Raw genomic sequence first — 26354 nt, forward strand, 5'->3', positions numbered from 1 at the left:
GGGAAAAAGAAAAACAGTTAACAAAAATTTACTTTGATGAACTAATGAATAATGGTAAAAAAAAAGCCATGAATTCTATGTGCAGTATTCCCCTAGCGCTGGAGTTCTCCCGTTCTCCTTGATCGGTAAACTTGGTCTTGGCTTGCTGGCTGTTCGTGCTGATCTTCTGGGGGAGGGGCCTGTTGCTGTGGTTTCCAAATGTCTTTGCCGGAGGCTGAATTGCGCCGCCCTTGTCGGGCCGGGCTAAGCAAGCTGCTCGGGTTTGATCTCAGGAGCTTTTGTTCCCTGCAAGCTCTCTGTACAGCTTTGGAGGACCAGGGCAAAAATGGTGGCCTCCCAATCTCCACCCGGAGGAGCTGAGAACTCGGGGCCCGCTCCTCGGTGTGCCCCCAGAGAAAAGCAGTCACTCCCTTGTCCCCGGTCTCCGGCCGCACTCCGTGCTCACCCGGCCTGTGACCGAGCGTTGCTATCTCTGGCACCCGACCCTGTGTGGAGTCTCCAAACCCAGCAGATCCCTGCGATGCGTTCCCGCGCCGCTCCTCCCCGGGAAGTAAGGGGAGTCTCCCCGGATCTGCCGCCTGTTGGGTCCCTGCTGGAGGAGCAGTGGCCCGACTGGGCCGCGGATCACAGTTTATGGCAACCCCGAGCTGAGAGCCCGCGACTCGGCTCTGTCTCTGCAGCCGGCTTCCCCGCTCCGATACCTGGGAGCTCTGGCGCACTCAGGCACCCCCGGTCTTTCTGTGACCCTGAGGGTCCTGAGACCACACTGTCCCGGGAGGATTCCACCCCCTGCTTAGCCACTGCAGCGACGTCCCTCCGCGGAGCCGACTTCTAAAAGGTCCGATATTGTGCTCGGCGACTCTATCACTTGCCAGAAGCGGCCGGCGGAGGCCCCTCCCCCGCTGTCTATCCTCCCGAATATCACCTCGGATTCACTTCTCCGCACGTCCTACCTTCCAGAAAGTGGTCGCTTCTCTTTTCAGATAGTTGTTGGTACTCTTCTCTTCGATCTCCTGTTGAGTTCGTAGGTGTTCAGAATGGTTTGATCCCTATTCAGCTGAATTCCTGAGACCAGACGAAATCTAGGTCTCCTATTCCTCCCCCATCTTGCTCCGCCCCCCCCATCTCTGAGTTTTTGAGAGGCTCTGGCATTGGTTTTTTGTTTTGAAAGAGTCCTCCTTTCTTTCCCTTTTCTCTCACTGCCTTTCACCCTGTGGTTCCTATAATAGGGTACTACATTAGTTGTCCCTCTGCTGTCTTTCCTCTTCTGAATGCTGTTGAGGTCTCCAGTCGCTGACGTCTTCTCCCTTGTTCCCTCTGTCCTCGTGGGAGTGAACCCTTTGTACTGCATTTCTAATACTTAGAGTTCAGGAGGGAAGAGGCATAAAGATTGCATCTTGAAAACCCTAAGCAGGAATACAGGTTGATACGTCTGTAACACTGAATCATCTTTATGTTTCTGTCGCAAAATCGTACTTGATATTTTAATACATTGCTGGATTCAACTAGAAAATCTTCTATTTACGATTTTTTGCACCATGTGAGATTGGCCTAAAATTTTATTTTGTTTCATCCTTAACTGGTTTTTCAGTGTCATGCTGATTTGTTATGTAGTTTAATACTCCTTGGGCTAGTATTTTCAGTTTTTGCCTTAGCGTATTTACCAGGGCTTGTCACTTTCATAAGTTATTTCACTTTTAACTTTTAATAAATTTCAGGGCGTAAATATTTTTATTTATCTGGTTATCACTTGGCTGCATCTTGTGTGTTGATAAGTGCTTTTATTGCTTTTCTGTTTAAGATTTCATATTTTCAGTTTTTAACATTTTCATTCATTTAAGGTTGTACAGGAGTAATTACTGTTTTAATTTCTATGGGTAATGGAATTTCAAAACCTGAATGTAGAGTTCTGCTTCTGTTCCTTTATGGTTAATAAATGTGGACTTTATGACTTTATTTTAGATATTTTGAGATCTCTTTGGACTTTTATATTTCGTTTTGTACATGTTCTGTATGTATTCAAAAAGAATGTATATTTAGTCTATATATGTATGAATATATATAATTATGTATATGCTAGAACAGGTTTACTAATGCAAATGTTTCACATACTTCTTTACCTACCCAGTTTATCCTTTTTTAAAGTGACCTTTTGCTGTGAGATTTGTCTGTTTTTACATTTTTGCTTCCTAGATTTTAAAGCTCTGTTGTTTCGTTATTTCTGCATCATGCTTTATCTGCTGTGAGTAGTACGTACTGGGCTTTGTTCTGCAGGTTTTGTCATTGTAGTGTCGTGACATGTGATCAGGAAGGGAGTTTCACCACGTCCATTCATGGTGGTTTTCTACTAACTGCTTTTAGTTCGATTCCTCCTGCCTGCTCTCCTTTCTCCTCTTTTCTATTGCTGTTGATAAAGGTTTTATTCCATTTTTTCCCCTAATGTTACATATTCTAAGCCTATTCTGTTGACTGCTCTTAAAGTTTAAGTAACATGTATTTTTTTTAAGTTAGCATTTTATTCTTCCATTTAGTTCAGATGCTTTCTCTTATTCTCCATATCTGTACCTTCAGAAATTTTACTTGGCATTTATTTAAAAAGTTATTTTTTATGGTCTGTGCTTATTTAGACTTAATATGTTTTATTGATCATGTTACTTGTTTTATCATACTTCTGCCTCTTAAGAGGTAGACTTTTTGTTTCTTGCTGGATATTTTCTGTGGGTGTTTTAGAGACACTCTTTGGGTGATGAACTTCCTGAGCGCTTGTACGTTGGAAAATAAATTTTTTTGCACTCATTCTGGAATATTAATATTGCTGAATTTTAAATTATAAATTACAAATAATTTTTTCTCAACACTTTGACAGTCCTCCCTCTGTGTCCCGTGAGGTCCAGTATTGTTCCTGAGAAGTAGCAGGTATGAGAGCTAGGCAGGGACCGTATTGGACCCTCAAAGAAAAAAGAAATTGAATTTGATTCTAAATGCAGTGAGAAATGGAGAAGGCTTTCAAAGTTTTTAAGCTGGAGAAGAATAGTATTTCATAAGCTTTAAAAGCACTCAGGATTGCCTTACGGAGAGTGGACTGTATGGGACAAAAATAAAAGAGAGTTCCGTTACAAGGCTGCTAAAGTGGGTGAGACAAATGAGGATGCTGACTTTTCCTCATAGGGTAGCAGTGCACAAGCAAATTTAGAAAACTGAACCACAAAATTTGCTCAGGGAATAGATTGAAGAATTGAGTTGTGGAAGAATTGAGGATCCCATCTAATCTTTTGACTTCACAGTTGGAGGGATAGTGTGGTACCTTTTACTGAAATGAGGATTGCTGGGAGAGGGGAAATGAGTTCTATTTGACTATATAAAATTTCATCCGTTTACTTTAAACCTGTATCTTTGAATCTAAAATGTGTTTCTCGTGGATCATGGGTTTTCTTTTTTTATTGAAGTAAATATTAACATAAAACATTACATTAGTTGCAAATGTACAACATTGATTCAGTAATTCTGTGCACTACTTATTGCTTACCATGATAAGTATAGTCACTGTATTATCATACAGTGCTATTCTAATATTATTGACTGTTTTCCTTATGTTGTACTTTTCATTTCCATGGTTTATTTTATAACTGGAAGTTTTTATCTCTTAATCACCTTATTTCACCCATCCCCCCACCCACTTCCCCTCTGGCAACCACCAGTTTTTTATACTTGTCTATACACACACACACACACACACACACACACACACACACACACACACACACCATTATATACATACACCTGCACACATACCACATCTTGTTTATACATTCATTTACAGATGGACACTTACATTGCTTTCCTACTTAGACTGTTGTAAATAATACTGTAATAAACATAGGGTGCATATATATTTTGAAACTGGTGATTCCGTTTTCTTCAGGTAAATACACGTGGAATTACTGGATCTTACAGTATTTCTATTTTTTAAAGTTTTTGTGGCACCTGTATACTGTTGTCCACAGTGGTTGCACCAACTTATATTCCCAACAACAGCGCTCAGTGGTTCCCCTTTCTCTACATCATTGCCAAGACTTGTTACTGTCTTTTTGATACTAGCCTTTGTGACTAGTGTAAAGTGATTGCTCCTTGTGGTTTTGTTTTACATTTTCCTTATGATGAGTGATGTTGAGTATCTTTTTTTTTTTAAATGTTTTATTTATTTTATTAGGGGGAGAGCGAGGGAGAGGGAGGGAATCTCTAGCAAACTCAGTGCTGAGCACGGAACCCGATGTGGGGCTCTATCTCACGACCCTGAGATCATGACCTGAGCTGAAATCAAGAGTTGGACCTTTAACTGAGCCTTCCAGGCACCCTGGGCATCTTTTTATGTTTCTGTTAGCCATCTGTATATCTGCTTTGGAAAAATGTCTATTCAGATTGTCTGCCCATGTTTTAATTGGGTTGAGTTTTTTTTGTTTTTTGGGGGTTTTGGGGGGTTTTTTGTTTTGTTTTTTGGTGTTGAGTTACATAAGATCTTTATATATTTTGGATGTTAACCTCTTATCGGGTGTATCATTTGCAAATGTCTTCTCTTATTCACTAGGTTTCCTTTTTGTTTGTCGATGGCTTCCTTCACTGCGCAAAAGCTTTTTATTTTGGTATACCAGTAGTTGTATTTGGTACACCAATAGGCCCAATAGTTTATTTTTTGCTTTTGTTTTTCCTTGCCCGAGGAGACATAGCCATAAATATGTTGCTAAGGGCAATGTCAGAGATTACTGCCTATGTTATCTTGTAAGAGTTAAATGGTATTCAGTTCTCACATTTAGATCTTTAATCCATTTTTTTTTTTTATCCAAAATCTGTTTATTGGGAGAGTGTCCCACTCATCTTGATTCAGGGTGCTTTTAGTGCTGCTTCCGCCTGAAGGAGCATCCTTCTGTAAGCCTGGCTTTTCCTCCTGTGGGCTGGCAGAGGACAGTGGAGCAGCCGACGCACAGAACTACCGTTTGTGCATGGCTGAAGACGGTGGTGATCTTGTAGCATCCGGGGCACTTCACGTCCATGAAGTAGGAGTTGGGTCTCTGCACCAGGCGCTTCTTCTTATGCTTCCTCTTCTCCTCTTCCGGGGACGGGTGCAGGAGATCCTTCGCGAGGGGCATGTTCTCGTGGGGAGGTCGTCACCGCCGGAAAGGGCGATCTTTAATCCATTTCTAGTTTATTTTTGTGCATGGTGTAAGAAAGTGGTCCAGTTTCATTCTTTTGCGTGTAGCTGTGAAGTTTTTCAGCATTTATTGAAAAGATTGGGTTTTTTTTTTTTTCCTTTTGTATATTATTTCCTTTGTTGTAGATCGACTGTAAAGGTGTGGGTTTTTTTCCAGGCTCTCTCTACTGTTCCATTGATCTATGTGCCTCTTTCTCAACTGGTACCATACTGTTTTGATTACTATAGCTTTGGAGTATACCCTGAAATCTGGGATTGAGATACCTCCAGCTTTGTTCTTTTCAAAATTTCTTTGGCTATTCAAGATCTTTTGTGTTTCTATACAAATTTTAGGATTATTTGTTACAGTTCTGTGAAAAATGCTCTTGATTTATTTTTTATTTTTATTTTATTTTTTTTTGCTCTTGATATTTTGATAAGGATTGCATTGAATTTCTAGGTTGTTTGGGATAGTTTAAACATTTTAATGGTATTCTTCCATGAGCGTGGTATATCTTCCCATTTGTGTCACTTGGTTTCTTCCATCGATGTCTTATAGTTTTCAGAGTATAAGGCTTTTACCTCCTTGGTTAAATTTATTCCTAGGTATTTTATATTTTGGGGGTGCAGTCATAGATGGGATTGTTTATTATTAGTGTGTAGAAATGCAACAGATTTCTTTGTATTAATTTTGTATCCTGCAACTTTACTGAATTCACTTAACAGTTCTAACAGTTTTTTTGGTGGAGACTTTAGGGCTTTTTATATATAGTATACCATCTGCAAATAGTGACAGTTTTCCTACTTTTACCAGTTTGGATGTCTTTTATTTATTTTTCTTCTCTGATTGCTGCAGCTAGGACTTTCAGTATTATGTTAAATAAAAGAGGTGATAGTGGATGTCCTTTTTTTGTTTCTTAATCCTAGAGGAAAAGCTTTCAGTTTTTCATCATTGAGTGTGACGTTAGGTGTGGGCTTTTCATATATAGCTTTTATCATGTAGAGGTAGGTTTCTCTCTAAACATGAATGGATGTTGTATTTTGTCAAGTGCTTTCTCTGCATGTATTGAGATGGTGATATGATTTTTATCCTTCCTTTTGTTAATATGATGTATCACATTGATTTGTGAATATTGAACCACCCTTGCACCCCTGGAATAAGTTGCACTTGGTCATGGTGAATGATTCTTTGAATGTACTGTTGAGTTTGGATTGTTAATACTTCACTGAGGATTTTGCATCTATATTCATCAGATACTGGCCTGTAGTTTTTTGTTTGTTGGTAGTCTTTTTGTCTGGTTTTGGTATTCTTGTAATGCTGTAGACTGAATTTGGAAGTTTTCTTTCCTTTTCCAGTTTTTGGAATAGTTTGAGAAGAATAGGTGTTTACCTTTTCTTTAAATGTTTGGTACAATTCCACCTGTGAAACCATCTTGTCCTGGACTTGTTTGCTGGGAGATTTTTGAGTAGTGACTCATTTTCATTACTAGATTTTGGTCTGTTTAAATTTTTTTGTTTCTTCCTGATTCAGTTTTGGGAGATTATATGTTTCTAGGAATTTATCCATTTCTTTTAGATTGTCCAATTTGTTGGCCTATAATTTTTCATAATATTTCTTATTCTTTCTGTGGTGTCAGTAATTTCCTTCATTTCAGATTGTATCTATTTGAGTCCTCCCTTTTTTTTTCTTGATGAGTCTGACTAAAGGTTTATCGATTTTGTTTATTGTTTCAAAGAACCAGCTTTTGGTTTCTTTTTTCTTTTAGTCCATATTTCATTTATTTATGCTTTAATCTTTATTATTTCCTTCCTTTAGCTAGCTTTAGGCTTGCTTTGCTCTTTTTTCTAGCTCCTTTGAGTGTAAGGTTAGATTGTTTGAGATTTTCCTTGTGGAGATAGGCCAGTATTGCTATAAAATTCCCTCTTAGAACTGCTTTTACTGCGTCCCAGAGATTTTGGCTCATTGTGTTTTTATTTGCATTTGTCTCCCATGTATTTTTTTAATCTTCTTTAATATCTTGTTTAACATTGTTAAATAGCATTTTGTTTAGCCTCCATGTGTTAATGTTCTTTCCAGATTTTTCTTATAATTGACTTCTAGTTTTATGTCGTTGTGGTCAGAAAAGGTGCTTGATATGATTTCAGTCTTCTTAAATTTGTTGAGACCTATTTTGTGGCCTAATATGATCTCTTGTCTGGAGAATGTTCCATGTGCACTTGAAAATAATGTGTTTTCTGTTTTGGGATGTAGTGTTTTGTGTATATTTGTTAGATCTATCTAATCTAAATGATCAAAGCCACTGTTTCTTTGTCTTTTTTTTGGTCTGCATGATCTATCCATTGATGTAAGTGGGGTGTTAAAGTTCTCTATTATTGTCAATTTCTCACTTTGTTAATATTTACTTTATGTAATAATTTACTTGCTCCTATGTTGGGTGCGTACATATTTACAATTTTATATCTTGTTGGACTGATTGCTTTATCATTATGTAGTGCTCTTCTTTGGCTCTTTCTTCAGTCTGTTTTATTGTCTATTTTATCTTATATTCTTTTGCTACCCTTGCTTTTTTTTTTTTTTCCTTCCTGCTTCATTTGCATGGGATATTTTTTTCCATCCCTTTACTTCAGTCCATGTGTCTTGAGGTCCGAGGTGAGTCTCTAGAAGGCAGCATATATATGGGTCTTGGTTGTTGTTGTTGTTTTTAATCCATTTAGTCATTCTGTGTCTTTTGATTGGGGCATTTAATCCATTTACATTTGAAGTAATTATTGATAGGTATCTACTTATTCCCATTTTTTTTTTTTTTTACTTTCAGGTTTTTTTTTTTATTAATATATAATGTATTTGTTTCAGGGGTACAGGTCTGTGATTCATCAGTCTTACACAATTCACAGCTTCTTTTTGTAGCCCTTCTGTTCGTTTCTTCTCTTGCTCTCTTCCCCTATGGTTGAAAGCTTTCTTTAGTATTATGACTGTATTCCTTTCTGGGTTATTTTGTGTCTCTCTCTTTTAGGTTTTTGATTTGTGGTTACCACTGGCTCATATATAACAGCTTATGTCTGTAGCAGTCTATATTAAGTTGATAGTTGGTTAAGCTTGAGCACATTCTAAAATCACTGCATTTTTACTTCCCCTCCACATTTTATGGATATGATGTCATGCTTTACATCTTTTTGTTTTGTGTATCCCTGATGAGGTTTTGTAGGTATAATTGATTTTACTTCTTCTGTGTTTTAAAAACTGGCTTTAAAAGTGATTGATCTACTACCTTTAGTATATGTTTGCTTTACTGTGAGACTTTTTTCCTTTAATAATTTTCTTCTAATTATGGCCTTGTCTTTGCACTTAAAGAGCTTCCTTTAAATTTAATGATGAACTCATTTAACTTGTGTGGGAAACTCTCTCTCTCCTATTCTAAATGATAGCCTTGCTGGGTAGAGTATTCTTGATTGTAGGTCTTGTCTTTTCAGCACTTTGACTATATCGGTGACATTCCCTTTTAGCCTGCAAAGTTTTCTACTGAAAGATGAGCTGATAGCCTCACGGGGTTTCTCTGGTGTATAACTGTTGTTTCTTGCTCCTTTAAAAATTTGCTCAGGGCGCCTGGGTGGCTCAGTTGGTTAAGTGACTGCCTTCGGCTCAGGTCATGATCCTGGAGTCCTGGGATCGAGTCCCGCATCAGGCTCCCTGCTCAGCAGGGAGTCTGCTTCTCCCTCTGACCCTCCCCGCCTCATGTGCTCTCTCTCTCAAATAAATAAATAAAATCTTAAAAAAAAAATTTGTTCATAAAAATTTATTATTATGTATCTTGGTGTGGTCCTTCTTGGGTTCATCTTGTTTCCTTCCCCAGATTAGGAAATTTTTCAGCTAGTATTTTTTAAAATAAGTTTTCTGCCCCCTTCTCTCTCTCTTCTCTTTCTGTGATCCCAATAATGTGAATGTTACTATGTTTGATGATGATACTGAGTTCCCTTAATCTATTCTCATTTTTTTAGTATTTCTCTTTTTGATATTCAGCTTGATTGCTTTCCATTACCCTGTCCCCCAGATCACGGATACATTATTCTGTGTCTTCTAATCTGCTGTTAATTCTTAGTGTATTTTTTTATTTCAGTTATTAAATTCTTCTGCTCTGATTCTGTCTTTTATATTTTCTGTCTTTGTTGAAGTTCTCATTGAGATCATCTACTCTTTTCTGACATCCGAATTTCTGTGACCATTATTTTGAATTCTTTATTAGGTACGTTGCTTATCTCCATTTCACTTAGCTCTTTTACTGTGATTTTTGTCTTGTTCTTTCATTTGGGACATATTACTGTCTCATTTTGCCTGACTTTGTGTGTGTTTCTCTATATTAGGTGGGTAGCTACATCTCCTAGTTGTGAAAGTCATGGCTTTGTGTAGAAGAGGTCCTGTGGTACCGTGTAGCACTTGCCCTCTCTGGTCTCCAGAGGTGCCCTCTGTGTGGGCTGCATATACCCTACTCCTGTGGCTGAGCCACTGTTGCCTTCAGCCTAGCTGACTGCCATGACCCACATTACATGCTGTGGGTGCACTAGGCAGGGTTTAGTCTCTGTGCTGTTGAGAGACCTGAGGTTGCCTCAGGCTTGTTGGTAGGCAGGGCTGGCCATCAGCCTAGCAGTCTCCCATTAGCCTCTCTGCCATAGTTGCAGGAGCATCAAAGGGCACAGCTTGCTCCCTGCACAGCCAGCTAAGAGTCTGGGCTGCTGGAACTGCAGGTGTGCCCGTGTGGGGTTATCTCCCCACCTCCCCAGGCAGGAATCACTTTGGAGTGGCACCAGTACCTGCTCGGGCTGCCTCCAGGGTGTGGTGAGGCAGGAGCAGTGGTTTGGATGGGTCAGTCCTCGGGGGAATGCTTGCATGGAGCACATACTGCTAGCAGGATAGATGGGGGAGAGTGTTAGCGCTGGCTTCTGCAAGTGTCTGCCTATGTAAACTGGTGGAGTAGAAAAGAAGTGGCATCTGCCAGCACTTTTGTTCCTGGAGAAATCTCCTGAAGATCCCTGTCCCTTCACACATTCTAAGATTAGTCAGTAAATCCCCTTCACTTATACCCCAGGTGCTTTTCAGACGGCTACTTCTGTGCTGTGTGTTGCACAGAGTTACTTGTTTTGCTGAGTCTTTAAGGGCAGCAACTGAGTTTCCTATTCCCCTCTGGCTCTTTCAGATTTAAGTCCCCCTGATTTTTCAAGCCTCATGTTACAGGGATTCGTCTTCCCAGTGCAGACCCCTGCTGCCAGGTTTTCCTGGTGTGGGGTCTGATCCTCTAACTTCTCCATGTTGTGTCCTCCCCACTGGTGGTTACTGCCTCCAGGGCTTTACTTTCCAGTAGTGTCTCTGTCCTTCCTATGCCTTCCCACGTGGCCGCCTCTCGACACTTGACTGTGGAGGGTCTGTTCTGCCAGTCTTTAGGTTGTTCTCAGGGTTAGTTGTATAGTTGTACCTGTTACCTTGTTGTGTCCATGGGAGGAGATGAACTCGGGATCCATCTTCTGTATCCGTTTTGCCTCTCCCTGCCTTTAAATTGGAGTGTTTAATCCATTTACATTTGATGTGATTTCTGACAGAGGTAGCATTTATGTGAGCCATTTTGCTAATTTGTTGTCACTGCATCTTAGGACTTTTTTTTCCTCTAGTCCTCTATTATTACTTTATGTTAAATATTTTCTGTTGTACCATTTTAATTACCTTGTTTCTTTTTTTTTTAAGATTTTATTTATTTATTTGACAGAGAGACACAGTGAGAGCAGGAACACAAGCAGGGGGAGTGGGAGAGGGAGAAGCAGGCTCCCCATGGAGCACGGAGCCTGATGTGGGGCTCGATCCCAGGACTCTGGGATCATGACCTGAGCTGAAGGCAGACGCTTAACGACTGAGCCACCCAGGCGCCCCAATTCCCTGTTTCTTTCACTGTGTATTTTTTGAGCTATTTTCTTAGTGGCTGCCTTTAGAATAACAATATCTTTTTAACAGTCTGGTTCATATACCAAATTAATTTCAGGAGTGTGCAAAATTTTGCCCCTATATAGCTCCATCCCATTCCTCCCTCCTTTGTGCTATTATTGCCATACAAATTGTATTTTAATTATTATAAGCCTATCAGCACAGCTTTTATAATTATTTCTTCATATAGTTTTGTTTTTGTAACAATGTTTGATTCTCTGACACCAACCAAGTGTCTTACAATTCAATTCAATTCTGATACTAACCGCCTGGAATTAGGGCAGACTGTAAGTTAAGGGTTTGGTCCCCACAGGACAACCCTTGCTTCATACATAAGTCTCAAGGACCCAGGACACAGGCTGTCTGCACTTCTGCCTAACTTGGCTTCAAATTCAGGGGTTCCCACAGCCCCTCTTCAGGTTTGGTATTTGCTACATCAACTCATGAACTCAGGAAAATATTATACTTAACAATTGCCAGTTTATTATAAAGAATGCAACTCCATAACATCCATATGGAAGAGCTGCATAAGACAAGGTATGGGGGATAGAGTGTTCAGAGCTTTCATTCCCTCTTGTGGGTGCATCACCTTCCCAGAATGTTGACCTATTCAAGTCAGAAGCTCCAGAACCTTATCTCTTTAGGATTTTTTTTTATTAAAGTTTCATTATGTAGGCATGATTGATTAAATTTTTTGGCCATTGGTAAATGAACTCAATCTCCAGTTCTTTCCCCCTCCTTGAGGTCAGGGGGTGGGGTTGAAAGTTTCAGCCCTCTAATCCATGTGGTTGATTCTTCTGGCAACCAGTCTCCATTCTGAAGCTATCCAAGGGGCCCTTCCAAGAATCATCTTATTATCATAAAATCAGGCATGGTCCAAAGTGCTTGGGTGCTTGGTATGAAAAACAAAAGATGTTCCTGTCACTCAGGAAATTCCAAGGGTTTTTAAAACTCCAAGCCAGGGACTCGGGACTAAGAAAATAAATATTTTTTATTAATACCATAACAGTTGTCTTTTAAGTCAGATAAGAGAAAGTTACAAACAACAGATACATTTTACTATTTTTTGTGTTAACTGTGTAGTTATCTTTACTGGTTCTCTTTATTTCTTTGTATAGATTCAAGTTACTGTTTAGTGTCCTTTCATTTTGGTATGAAAGACTTCAGGATTTTTTCTAGGGTACATCTGCTAATGACAAATTCTCTCAGTTCTTGTTTATCTGGCAGTGGCTTTCTTAAGTTATCCTTTGTTTTTGAAGGATAGTTTTACTGGATAGAGAATTCTTGTCCTTTTTTTTTCCAGCACTTTGATGTTCCATTGCTTTCTAGTTCCCTGGTTTCTGATGAAGAGTCAGCTTTTAATCTTATTGGGGATCCCTTGTACATGATGAGTTAACTTTTTTCTTGCTTTCAGCGTTTTTTCAGTAGTTAACTATTAGGTTTTTTCAATGTGACTCTCCTTAAGTTTATCCTACTGGGAAGTTATTTAGCTTCTGGGCCATGCAGATTAATGTTTTAGATCCAAGCTGGGAAGTTTGGGGTTATTAATGTCCTCAAATATTCATTCTGCCTCTTTTTTCTTCTTCTGACACTCCTGTTCTGCATAGTTTGATATACAATGGTATACTTTGATACACCTTTTAATCACTTTTTTCTTTTCATCATACTAGATAATCTCAAGTGACTGATCTTCAAATTTCCTTTGTTTTGCCTGTTCAAATCTCTAGCCTCACTAGTGAATCTTTCATTTCAGTTATTGTACTTTTCAACTCCACAATTTCTAGTTGGCTTTTTTATACTTTCTTCCTCTGTTGATACTCTCTATTCAATGAGATTGTTCACTTCCTTTAGTTCTTTAGACATATTTTTTTTTAGTTGATTTAGTTCTTTAGTTGATTTAGTTCTTTAGTTGATTGAACATTTTTAAAATAACTGTTTTAAAGTCTTTACTTTGTAAGTCTATTTCTGGGCTTCCTCAGGGATATTTTCTATTGACTGCTTTTTTTTCCAGTGTATGACCCATACTTTGTTTTTGTTGCAAGTGTTGTAATTTTTGTTGAAACTGGCAGTTGAAGTAGCATGATGTAGCAACTTTGAAATCAGTTGTCCTTCCCTCCCCAGGCTTCTTGTTTCTGTTTGTTTAGTTACTTTCCTAACTAATTCTTTGAAATTTGTATTTTTTGTTGTATGTGACTACTGAAGTCTCTGCTGAGTTAGTGTACTGGTCAGCTATTTCCTAAAATGACTGCAACCAGGATGTCTCCCTGTCTTTGTTGAGGGTCTCTTCGTGCATGTTGGGTCACACCTTCAACACACAGTGTTTTTACTGTGGACCAGGATTCAGTAAGTGCTCTCTGAATTGTTGCAAGCTTTGGTTAATATCCAATGCTAGTTTACAGCTCTGTTTTGGGTTTTACTTCCTTTTTGCCCATAGCCTCAAGGAGAAACATTCTTTGTGTGCCCTGAGCCTCTGTGAGAGCTTAGGGCCTCTTCCAGTCTTGAGCATGTGCACAGTCCTAGGCATACATACTGTCTACTCATACATATAGGCTTCTAGATTCCCCAGAAGTTTCCCAAGTCTCCTACGGGGTGTCTCATTCTCCAGCTTAAGTTTTTTTGGTTAGCTTATTGTTTGCGACAGCTGTTACTCCTCATGAAACAGCTGTGGCATTAAACACATGCCACTGATTGTTTTTAACAAATGCCTTCAGGGTAAAGGCTGCAAGCTGTGGAGTCATGTCAAATAAAGATAGGCCTTGTAGTAAGGTTTTCCAAGAAGCGCAGATAGATCAGATAATGGTAGTTTTCTGAGAATGAGAACTTGAAACCTTTTTAACTTTGTTCTGACCTCTCCAGTATTACTATGTTGCTGATTTCACTGTGATTGTGGGCTGTTGATTTTCAAGGCTGCCATGGAACTGGGGAAGGGAATGGGGACATGTTCAGAATTCCACAGGGTTTGCTGTTTTTAACCAAGATTCAGGCATTTTTCTTGAATAAACAGTCTCCATGTAATTATAACCCTTTGATTAAATTTCAGAGTTCCAAAAAAGTTAATTTTGACAATTTTTGTCAGCGTTTTCATTGCTTTAATGGAGGAGAGGATTTTCATAGTTTGACTTTGCCATTCCTGATGACATCCAAATCTTTTCTATATCTACAGAAAAATGTTGCTGGGATTTTAATAGGAATTGCATTATACGTGTGTATCAGTTTGGGGAGAATTGAAATCTTTACTGTGTTGAGTCTTCCAGTCTTTGACCACGGTATGTCTTCATTTATTTAGATATTTTATTTCTTCAGTGAGCGTTTTGTAGTTTTCAGTATACATGTCCTCTGTGTTTTGTGAGATTACACCCAAGAGATTCTTTTCTCTCCGTCTCTCTTTTTAAAGAAATAGGGACCTTGGGATTTTCTGCATAGGCAAGCATGTCATCTCCAAATGGGGACAGCTTTATTTTTTCTTTTCTGAAAAATGCCTTTTATTTCTTTTCTTGCCTTACTGCACTGGCTAGAACTACCAGCACTGTGTTGAATAAAAATGGCAAGAGTGGACATTCTTGTTCCTGATCTTAGGAGGAAAGCAACAGGTTTTTTGCATTTAAGTATGTTGTTAGCTGTAGGTTTTGCATAGATGTTTTTTTAATCAAGTTTGGGAAGTTTCACTCTATTCCCATGTTTCTGAGAGTATTTATCATTGAGTGTTGGATTTTCTTAAGTGCTTTTTTTTTTTTGCATCTATCAATATGATAGTGTCCATGTTCATCTTTAGCTTATTAATATGATGCATTACATTGATTTTTTTAACCATCAAGTAACCTTACATCCCTGAAAATACTTCTTGGTTGTGGCTTATAAATATACTTTTATATATTGTTGAATTCTGTTAATTGATAAAGGATTTTTGTGTCTATGTGAGGGAAATTGTTCTATAGTTTTTGTACTGTCTGCTTTTGGTGTCAGAGTACCAACTAGCTTTATAAAATGAATTGGGAAATGTTCCCTCCTCTTCAATTTTTTTTTTTGGAAGAGAATGTGTAGAATTGGTGTTAATTTTTCTTCAAACCTTCCGAATAATTCTCAAATGACACTATCTGGGTTTTTGAGATTTCTTTTTTGGGGCGTTTTAAAATTATGAATTTTAATAGAGAGCTATTCAAATAATCTATTTCATATTTAATGAGTTGTAGCTAATGTTTTTTGAGGAATTGGTTCATTGTGTCTAAGTTTTCAAATTGTGTGCATAAAGTTTCTTACTATCCTTTTGATGTTTGTAGTGATACAATGATAACCCTGTTTCATTCTTGATATTGGTAATTTCTGTCTTTTTTGGGATGGGGGCAACCTTTCTAGAGGTTTGTTAATTTTATTGCTTTCTTTCAGAGAACTAGCTGTTTGTTTCATAGATTTTTCTGTTTTTCCCTTTTCAGTTTTATTGATGTCTGTTCATATCTTTATCATTTCCTTTTTTCTGCTTGATGTGGGTTTATTTGGCTCTTTTTCTGGGTTCTTGAGGTGGAATCTCAGATTATTGAAACTTTTCCTCTTGTGTATATACTTAATGCTATAAACTTTGTTCTCATCACTGCTTTAGCTGTGTGCACCAATTTTGATACGTTGTATTTTTATTTTTGTTTAATGAATTTTTTCCCCTTGAGACCACAGTTTATCTCCTCAACAATTGATGGACATTAAGGTTATTTCTGGTTTGGGGCTATTACCATTAAACTGCCATGAGTATTCTTGTACAAGTTTCAGTATAAATATGTGCTTTCATTTTTCTTTGATAATTTCCTAGGAGTAGAATATCCTAGGTATACAATTCACTTTTGAAGGAATTGACAAGCTGTTTTCCGAAATGATTGTTAATTTATTGTAGTTGTAATTGATAAAGTTGACTTTTGATGGCTTGGAACTTTTTTTAAATAGGTCCTTCAGCATAAGTAATTAGAGAAACACTGCTTGGAGTAGGCTTAGTTAGATTTAGGTAGCTTTATTTCCAGTGTTGGTGTCATGGTTTCTAGATCCAGGGCTTTATTCCAGCTCAGTTCGCTTTTCGGTTTATGGCACATACATCCTGAAGTAGATGCCTAAGAAATAAAAAGAGTAAAAGGTCTGAATCCTTGCATTTCTGAAAACATCTTATTCTCCATTCAAATTTTATAGACAACTTAGCTAGAACTAGCCAGAAAAGAATTCTAGATCAAAGATCATTGCCCTTTGGAACTTTGTCCCACTGTGTGCTAGCATCCAACAGTGCTGCTCAGAAAGCTGATGTCTCTCTTACTCCATTTCTTCAAGAGTGCTGCTGTTCACCATGCTGGCTTGTTGGGCTGTGTGTATGTCCATGAGTGTGTTTGTGTGTATTTTGGTCTCTGGAATTTGGGGTAGCTTTTTTTTTTTTTTTATCGTAGGTGCTGTGAAATTATAAAGTGAGATTATGTCTTATTATGGATGTATATACCAGTTATTTACTAATTCATTGTGTTGAGTTTTTATACTCTGATTTCTTCTCCTCCCTCTCTTGTGAGATATAAAATCTTCTGGATTATGTCTCTAGCCCTTTCTTCTCTGAGATATCCTCTTTGTATTTTTGTTCTATCTTTAAGAAAATTATTTGCATTCCAGATTATTTATAGACCAGTTACAGAGGAGTTTCCCCATATTTAAAGATGGAATAATGGCACTCACTTCATGGGGTTATTCTAAGAGCTGAATGGGTGACTATATGAAAAGGACTCTAACAGTAACTATCAGAGCTATGTAAATGCTAGAAAGGATTTTGTGCAGGAGATTTGCCTCACACATTTGCTTCACATGCAGAAACTCTCCTTACATTGTACAAGATAAAATGGAGTGAGTACAGATGGAAATAGGGTGATAGGTTTTAAAGCAGGAATAGTACTCTGTTCATAGTACTGATTTTAACTATGCTATTAATGAAGTATGAGACAAAGCCCTTAGCTGAGTGAGTAGAGGGCCTGCAGCAATAAAGGACTGAGGAAGGGTGGAGGCCAAGATGTGAACTCCTTTTAGAATGAGTACACGTATTTATTAGAGAAATGTAATAGGTTTTTCTGGTAGTTTTGAGTTCTTACTTAAATTTTGTAGTCATAAACTCAAAGTGAGATGTGTATTTGGAGAGTTTCTTCAATTAGGTCAGCTGCTTGGATACAGATACATAGAAGGTATATAGTTAGGTTTAATAGAGACTGTGCTTTTTTTCCTGGCTGATGTGACATAGGAATGGTGGACGGTCAAGAGTCTTTCCAAGGGAGTGGTTCTTGTGCTGGGTTGTAGAACCTCAACAGGTTAAAAAAAAAAAAGAAAGAAATGAAGGGGATGATGGATTGTGAAAAGATAGAGTAGGGTCACTGGATTGCAGGACTCTATGGAGTCAATAGTTTGGATACCACAGTAAGTAAAATGGAAGTAAAGGGGACTGGCAGAATAGAATTGTAGAAATGGTTTTCAGGTGTACGATTTTTGGTGCTTTACAGGATCTGAAGTATAACCATAGGAGAAGGTAGCTGAGGAGGGGTTTAGGAAAGTTGAAGAAGTCCAGGAACACGGAGGCCAAAGAGTTAGATTGTGGGACTTCAACATATGGAGAGAAAAACAGTGAGTGGCATGCTAAAATTATCAATGAATGGAGGAAGGATATTGAGGGAGGTAGTTAACACAGCAACAGAGATAATGGGTGGTAAAACCTGATAGCACAGCCTTCAAGGGACATTAAGTGGGGCTCAGTTAATGGAGGAAATAGTACAGTAGGGATTAATGAGGATTAACACCCTCCCCACTTCTGAGTTCTGAAGCTGTCTGAAGGATTTTGGCAGGTCACCTTAGAGAGGATACTAGGGAGAAATGTCTTTCAGGAATAGCCAACTGTCGAACGAGAGAGAACATTCATGGAAACTGAAGATGATGGGTGGTCTAGGAGTTTGGACCTATGATGTCTGAGCTAAAACCAGAATATGATGGGATTAGTCATGGAAGTGTCTTGGGTGAGAGCTGCTCGTGATTAGAGTTCAGAAAACTTAACCTGGAAGGATAGGGACCACTGGGCTGCTTCCTAGTTTTTCAAGTCAGACGGACCTTCTAGTCATACAGATTTCTTCAGTAGCCCACTGATTTTTGGTAGCTTGGTGGGTCTCTGTTTTGCTGGGAGTACAAAGGTTTTGTTTGCTAAATTTCTTGTCCCTTTTTCATGGAGCTGGACTTGATGTGTTTGGTGTTTTGTTTTTGTTTAAGATTTTTTATTTATTTATTTGAGAGAGAGAGAGCACAAGTAGGGGGAGCGGCAGGGAGAGGGAGAAGCAGGCTCCTCGCTGAGCAGGGAGCCCGATGTGGGGCTCAATCCCAGGACCCTGGGATCATGACCTGAGCCGAAGGCAGATGCTTAACGACTGGGTCGCTCAGTCGTTAAGCACCTATTTATTCCCATTGCCTTGGACTTCATGGGTTTCCTGGCTGGACACTGTGGCTTCTTGTCTCTTTCCTTCTTTTAGGTCCATTGAACATTGTTAGCTTTCAATCACAGATACGTATTTTAAGTTTTTAAATATTTCTTTCTTCTACATGTTTGGTATAGGAGAGGAGATTTTGGATATTTCAGTTCATTTTCTTGACACTGTCAAAGTTAAATTTTTAGAAAGGAAAAACTGTTATCAACCCAGATGTCCAACAGTAGGGAATGGGACAAAATGTGTTATATCCATATAACCAGACATTAGATAAAATTTTGTTTTGCCAAGGACATGGGAGAAATGAGAAACTGTTCTCAATACATTTTAGTGATGCCATAAAACATACGTGCTATAGAAAGATATAAGGTATTAAAATGTAAAGTTTAAGGATATTAAGATTATAAGTGATTATTTGTTAAAAGTTAGTGTACTTCCCATATTTTCTATAATGAATTTGGTCCTACTTTGATAATGGGGAGGGTGGAAGGGTAAGTAAATAGGACTTGGAATGAAAGCAAGCTAACAAATTACGTGATTTGTGTTAACATTACAAAATTCTATTTTTGTAAAAAATAGGGTTGTATACATGTATACTTTTGTGTATGTGTATCTTAAAGTCTTAACTCTTAGGTAGACTTTATAAGGTTTTGATAAAAATCCACTGGCATCTTATATGATCTGGGTTTTTTAAAAATAATTTACCTTGAATATGTCAACAAATCTAAACATATAGTTGGAGGATTAATCTCAAAATACTAATTTCAAGTATTAGTAATTTTTTTGAAAGAAAATAGTTTCAGGGGCACCTGGGTGGCTCAGTCAGTTAAGCGTCTGCCTTTGGCTAAGGTCATAATCCCAGGGTCCTGGGGATCGAGCGCCGTGTCAGTCTCCCTGCTCAGCGGGGAGTCTGCTGCTCCCTCTCTCTCTCTCCCTGCTCATGTGCACACACTCTCTCTCTCTTGCTCACTCTCCAATAAAATCCAAAAAGAAATTTTTTTTCAGTTTAAAATTAAGAGACATAATCTTGTCATTTCTATTACTGCTTTATTGAAAGTTTGTCATATACATGTGAATGCTGTTTTAATTGTGGTCTTCCGGTGTGTAATATGAATTTACTGTCAGTATTTAGAAATCTGTGAATTGGCTTTATAGATATTTTATTTATTGAGCAAATATTTAGTAAGTGCTAACTCGATGCTAAGCACTGCTCTCGGTACTTAAGATATGTTAGTGAACAAATAAAGATAGCAGGCGGTCTGGTAGGAGTACCATGCAGTTACAGCAGAGCGCCTTTTAGTAAGGAGAACACCCATGGTCTTAGGTTGTTCGCATTTTAAACAGTGTATTGCTATAAAAGCCTTATAAAGCAAGAGAAAAAACAGTCTCCAGTACCATCCTTCTTTTGTTTTATCAGATTGAGGAACTGCAGCAGGCATTAACCGTAAAACAGAATGAAGAACACGACCGCCAGAGGAGGATAAGTAACACTCGGAAGATGATTGAGGATTTGCAGAATGAACTGAAGACCGCAGAAAACTGTGAGAATCTTCAGCCCCAGATTGATGCCATTACAAACGATTTGAGACGAGTTCAAGATGAAAAGGCATTATGTGAAGGCGAGGTAATTGATAAGCGAGGAGAGAAGGAGAGCCTAGAGAAGGAGAGAAAGAGTAAGTTTTATGAGACTTAGGGTGAAGAGATGTTTATAAAATGGAGATCTGTTTCTGTTGATGGGCTTTCTTCTGCTGCTGGTACCATGTCTTTAGCTACTCACATCCCCTTGTTGAGGAAGCTCAGCTTGATTTTTCCAAGTTAGTGCCTTAATCACTTATAGGTAGCATATACCGTGCTTTGCCACTGGCTAACCATTGCCTTATGTATGTCAGATTATGACAGTTGATTGAATTCTCTAAAAATGGTTTCCTTTATTTTCTTCAAAGTCACTCACGGTTATTTATCAGATCAAATTTAAGCTCTTCATTCTAGTCTTCAGAACCTTCCATTAGCTTTGCCCCTTTGAAACGTGTCCAATTTCATCTCTGCTTTTCTTTCCTGTGGACCATGAAAATAGATTTATAACATTATTCAGATAGAAGAGGTCTTAAGTTCTGTCTACTCAGTGTATACGACTAAGATCAGTAAAAAAGAAAACCGCCTCAATTTTATGTTTAGCAGAGTGCCCTCCACCTCTTTCAAACCTCCACACCCACTCTCAGGTGTGTGCATTTTTCACTCAGAAGTTTTTTCCAGTAGATCTTCATTTATATTTTTATCATGTTATTTCACCATGCCTTGATTAATCAATTTTAGATACTATCTTAATATTTTGTAATTTGAGATACAGATTTTGGCTCATAACAATTCCCATCCTATTTGAATTCCTCAAGTGGGGTTATTATTAGTTACTAATCATTAACCTTTATGATTGATTATAATATCCTTATATCTTGTGTCATTAAATAGTTGTATTGCTTGAATACACACTTTGACTCATCCTTTTTACTTTCTGCTCTTCTGACATTCTAAGTCCTCTAATTTGTACTCTGGTTTTTATATTTTCAAGGCTGAAAACACTTTATTGAGAACCATATCAAGTTTTATTTGCTATGTTCACGAGTTAATTCTAAAAGCTAGAAATATTAAGTATTGTTGTTACAGCAGTGAAACAGTTCACGGCAGAGCCAGGTAGTGCCTTATGATCGGATCTCCTTTCACTGATAGCTGTTTTTTCTAAAGGTTTTAATTTACCTTTTTAAAAAAAAAAAAAAACATTTGCTTTAACATTTCCTTAAAAAGAAAAAAAGAGTAGGCATTCTCTTGCGGTCTGGAGCCCTCCATTCCACTGCCTTCCATCTAAATGGATTGTTCTCAGAGCTGCCTGTGTGGCTGTTGTCTGGGATTTGTCGGGCTTTGTCACAGATCCTTCTCTGTGTTGGGTAAAGCTATTCCTGAATTCCGCGGGCTTTTTGTTTTTCTTACATTACTTAGTATTTTCTTACATTACTTCCTTACACATCTTTAGGTAACCTTGTAAGAAGAGACATTTGGGGATTAATTTCAGAGTCTTTGCATCCCTAAAAATACCTTTATTTCCTGATCTGCTTTTCTTGGTTTTGTTATATATGTGACTCTAGGTTGAAAATAATTTTTCTCTTAGAATTTTGAAGGCCTGTTGCAATCATCTCGTTAGGAAATGTAGTGTTTCCTTACTCTTTTTTTTTTTCATGACCTATTTATTTTTGTGACCTGTTTAATTTTGGTATCCCAAAGATCATGTTTTATCTCAAATGTTGGGAAATTTGATAGCCATTTGTCCGGGGTGTTGCTTTCTCACGGTGGTGGGTACTTGCTGAGTGGTGTTGCTAACTTTTGGATCTAAGATACCCTTTTGTATTACTAATGGATTATTTCATGAAAGTTTTCAGAGAACTAATAGTTTAGTTTCCTTTTTTAGGTGTGGGTGATAATATTGTACGATTTGACAATCTTATGAATCAGAAGGAAGATAAGCTGCGACAAAGATACCGTGACACATACGATGCTGTTTTATGGCTAAGAAGTAACCGGGACAAATTTAAGCAAAGAGTCTGTGAGCCTATAATGCTCACGGTAAGAAGTTTTGTTCATCTTGGTTGTATCTGTTAGTTTTATAATTTATAATCCTCTTATAATCTATAAACTTTATAGATTTTTGTTGTTTTAAGAATTCCTAGTCTTTTTTTTTTTAAACAAAAAACCCTTGTGTCGAGGGCTGAATTTCAGTAGATCGCAGCGAGGGAGCTGCTCTGCTACGTCCGAACCCCGACCCAGAAGCAGGTCGTCAACGAATGGTTTAGCACCAGGTTCCCTACGAACGTGCGTTGTGTGACGGGCGAGGGGGCGGCCCCCTTTCCGGCCGCGCCCCATTTCCCGGGAGGAGGGGCTCTCTGCACCGGACCCCGTCCCGATGCGTGGCGGGGCATGCGCGGCGGCGTGGACGGCAGGGGACCGGCTATTCGAGGCCAACCGAGGCGCCGCGGGGCTGCCGTATCGTTCCGCCTGGCCGGGATTCTGACTTAGAGGCGTTCAGTCATAATCCCACAGGTGGTAGCTTCGCCCCATTGGCTCCTCAGCCAAGCACATACAGCAGATGTCTGAATTCCTAGTCTTATTAACACCTTGGTTTTCCATTATCAGACTTGTGGCTACTGGTTGCTGAATCCATACCTGAGTTGTGACCAATAAGTCTTTGAACTTTGTCTAGAAAGAGAATGAAACTGTGAGCTGATTGACCAAGAATCATGTATAAAATTAGTTTGGTTAGGTAGTTCCTTCTGGCAGTTGTTAATCTTGGGTGGCATTTAATCTATGGCCTAAGGGCTAGAAACTGCTGTAAATAACTATGTTGATGGGGGAACCAATAGAAGAAGGGAAAGTCACCTACAAGTAACAGAGCGTTCTTAGGATTCTGAGAATGCAGCCAGCAGTCTGTTGACCTCATAAACCTTTGATAGATATCTCTTTTTGATGATCATGGGTTAAGAATAGGGTAAGCTATATTGAGTAAATCATTTAATGAAGTGTGGCCATGGAATGGCTAGGAAGATTTCTATCTAAAATATTTTAAATAAGTTTGGCCATGGAAAGAGAAAATAAAGTAAAAACCAGTCTTTGGCGATGATGAAACTTACCCAAAAATGACTTAAGGATTGTTACTGCTGGGTTTTTTGTTTTTTTTTTTTTAACTTTAGAAAAGAATGCACTGTAGATCCTTGCAGGATTCATGAAAACTTCTATCTTCTTTAATTCATGTATTATTCTTTAGTTAAAATCATTTCATGTAGGCTTTTTGAATATCTTAGACTATATTAGCAAAATTAATATGCATAATACTGTATTCTCTTCTTGCTCAGGTATGTATTATTAGAGTATTTTTGCCAGATCAAGAAGGGAATATCTATTTTGGATGCAGACATTATTGTTTTGATTAATATGGTAAGGACTGAAAGAAAAAAAAGTATTTTGAGCCTTAAGAAATTATAATGCAAGTAATTGTCAACAGATTTTTATTAAAATGTCAACCTCAAAATTATAATTATAATTCACAACTTTAGTAAATTTGCCATCCTTTTATCATTTGGTCTCCTAATAGTAGCCTGTCACCAAGAGGGATTACTAGCTGGCATATATTTATATTTCAAATGAGATTTGAATCTTTGAGATAAAAAGCTGTAGTCTTGCTTTTTTTATCCTTTCTGGAATAACCCTTTACCTTTCTTACCACCTTTCTGTGTTCCCCCACCCCAGTACACATACACACACTTAATCTTTCAGTATCTAGTTGAGATGTCACCAACATAGACAAGTTAGCAGTATATAAACTTAAAATTTTAGCCATATAACTTGTCAACTAACAATCCATTTCCATGAGTTATTTCTAACCATTCCAGGCTACAGTAGAAATGTGCAAAGATGTATTTATAGTTCTGTTCCTCACAGCAGTGTTTATAATAGCACAAATAATGGTGGGGCAAAGAACAAAATTTCCAAAGAGATTGATTGGTCATGTAAATTATTCTCTATCCATTGAGTGGAATACTATGCCTCCATTAAAAATGTCATTCTAGGTCTCTGTTAATATAAGAGGACATTTATGACCGATTAATGAATTTATAAAACCGGTTCTAAGATAGGATATATAGAAAGATTTCATGTTAACAATCTGAACTGTGAGTCTGCCATCAACCACCGGATCACCTTGGAGTGCTGTGTCCCCTCTCTCTGCCTCTACTGTGTTGTGGAGGAATGGCCTTGAACTTTGCCAAATATTTTCTTTACCAATCTGACGAGGGGGAGCATGCTAAGTAGTTGATGAAGCTTCAGAGCCAACAAAGTGGTGACGTCTTTTTTCCTTCAGGATGTCAGGAAGCCAGACTGAACGCCGTGCAGTTTGCATTATACCTGGCGAAAAAAGTGTGACACGGTCACTGCTGGAAGTGCACAAACTGGGCAGGGACAGACATGAGCCCTACTTGTGTGACTTTTAAAAAGGTGACTTCAGTCACATTGGGGTTATTTTACCCTTTCTATAAGTCGTAGCTTAACACCCACTTATCTTTCATTTGTACCATTCCTTCTAATGAAGTAACTGGTACCCCCCAAAAATTGTCAAACGATAGAGGCTAAATTTCTGTAGTGTTTATGTCCAGGTATTTTATGTGACTTTGTTTTGTTTGTGTATCAGTTTTCCCATTTTTTTATGCTAAATATTTTGTAGTTTAAAATAGTAATATTTGCCAACGTTTATATGACAAGCATACTAAATTTATTAGCTCTCTTAATCCACATTTATTCCTGAGATATAGACTGTTCTACTGTACCCATTTGGGTGAAGAACTAACTAAAACTTTCAGAGATATAAGTGGTACGTGATTTGAAGCAACATCTGTCTAACCCCAGAGTCTTAGCTCTTAACTAGTATGCAGTATTTTATATATATGGTAACCTAAAACCCTTCTCTTTCATAAATGGTTTTTTCAAGAAAGCTGATTTCCATCTGCTGAAGATTATCTCCCCCCTAAAATTCCCTAAGAGCAGTTTTTATACGCCTATTATAGAGATTTATTGTGTTGTGCTTTTTTTTTTTTACTTACAATCTGCAAAAAGTAGATTGTAGTCATCTTGAAACAACTTGTTATCTTGACCTTAGTATTTTCCATAGCATTGAGCCTCACATGCAGAAGTGCCTGATTTGTTAATATTTAAAAGATAAATCCTAAAGCTTATGCTCTAGTGGTACAAGCCTAGGATTTCTCTGGAAAGCACTGTTAAAGTTGTGTTTTAATTCTTTGTGTTTTTGTACTGATCAGTTATTGCCATGTATGACTTTCTCTTGAAGATTAAGACGACAAATATTAAAAGTTTGGGGATGATGAGAAATACACTCTTAGATTACAGTCTAAGCCTATTTCAGATGTTTCCCAGTGAATTGACTATAAAAGGAACATAGTTATTTCTCAGATAAAAATCAAAATTGATATGCACCAGGTACTTATTCACGTCTTGTTTTTTGTTTTACTATGTATTATTAGATGTTTCTGGATACTAAATTAAGTAGCGGTTTTAAAATGTTGAATCTTCAATACCAAATTCTCCCCCCTCCAACTATTAAATTTTAATCGGATTAAATAAAAGTAAAATTATGTTGTAGTAATCAGTTTGGATTGGATTTCATGAGAATTAACTTAATTTTTTTTCTGTTTAGATCAATATGAAAGATAATAAAAATGCCAAATATATTGAAAACCATATCTCATCAAATGACTTGAGAGCTTTTGTATTTGAGAGTCAAGAAGATATGGAGGTTTTTCTCAAAGAGGCAAGTAACCAACATAATACTTTGATTCACCTGGTGCTAATCTTCTGGTACTTAAGTTTTTTAAATTCAAACTAAAGCAAAAAATAGTGACTAATTATACCAGCAGTAACTCCTGTGTAAAATCATTCAATTTTGTGAATTTTTTTTTTATCCCTGTCATCATTGGGGAATGAATTTGTTTTGCAAGGAAAAAGCCCATAATTCCATCTGTAACAGTTTTGAGTTGGAGTTAGTAAGAGTAATTCCGTCATACTGTTTCAAGAAAAAAAAACCGTAATGATGGACCTTTGGTCTTAGACATCCTTTTTGAAAATATATTGGAATGAACTCGGTTTTTCTTTGATGGGGAGCGTGGGAATCGATAGGTTGTTGCTTTTA

The 26354-nt window shown here is 37.8% G+C and overlaps 1 protein-coding gene and 1 pseudogene across 2 annotated transcripts in view; one reads left to right on the forward strand and one right to left on the reverse strand.

Annotated features, from left to right (window-relative positions):
* SMC5 (structural maintenance of chromosomes 5) overlaps positions 1 to 26354 on the forward strand; it is a 99529-nt gene that overhangs the window by 35705 nt on the left and 37470 nt on the right. For both annotated transcript variants that reach the window (XM_088019220.1, XM_088019221.1), the window contains exons 9-11: positions 20034 to 20289; positions 22074 to 22228; positions 25863 to 25976. In XM_088019220.1, coding sequence (XP_087875346.1) covers positions 20034 to 20289; positions 22074 to 22228; positions 25863 to 25976 — 525 coding nt within the window. The remainder of the gene's footprint in view (positions 1 to 20033; positions 20290 to 22073; positions 22229 to 25862; positions 25977 to 26354) is intronic.
* On the reverse strand, positions 4824 to 5166 carry LOC114219755 (small ribosomal subunit protein eS27 pseudogene; annotated as a pseudogene).

This window comes from Eumetopias jubatus, unplaced genomic scaffold, assembly GCF_037043125.1.
Source record: "Eumetopias jubatus isolate StellerSeaLion01/CBP00866 unplaced genomic scaffold, mEumJub1_p1.0 scaffold_15, whole genome shotgun sequence".
NCBI classification, from domain to species: domain Eukaryota; kingdom Metazoa; phylum Chordata; class Mammalia; order Carnivora; family Otariidae; genus Eumetopias; species Eumetopias jubatus.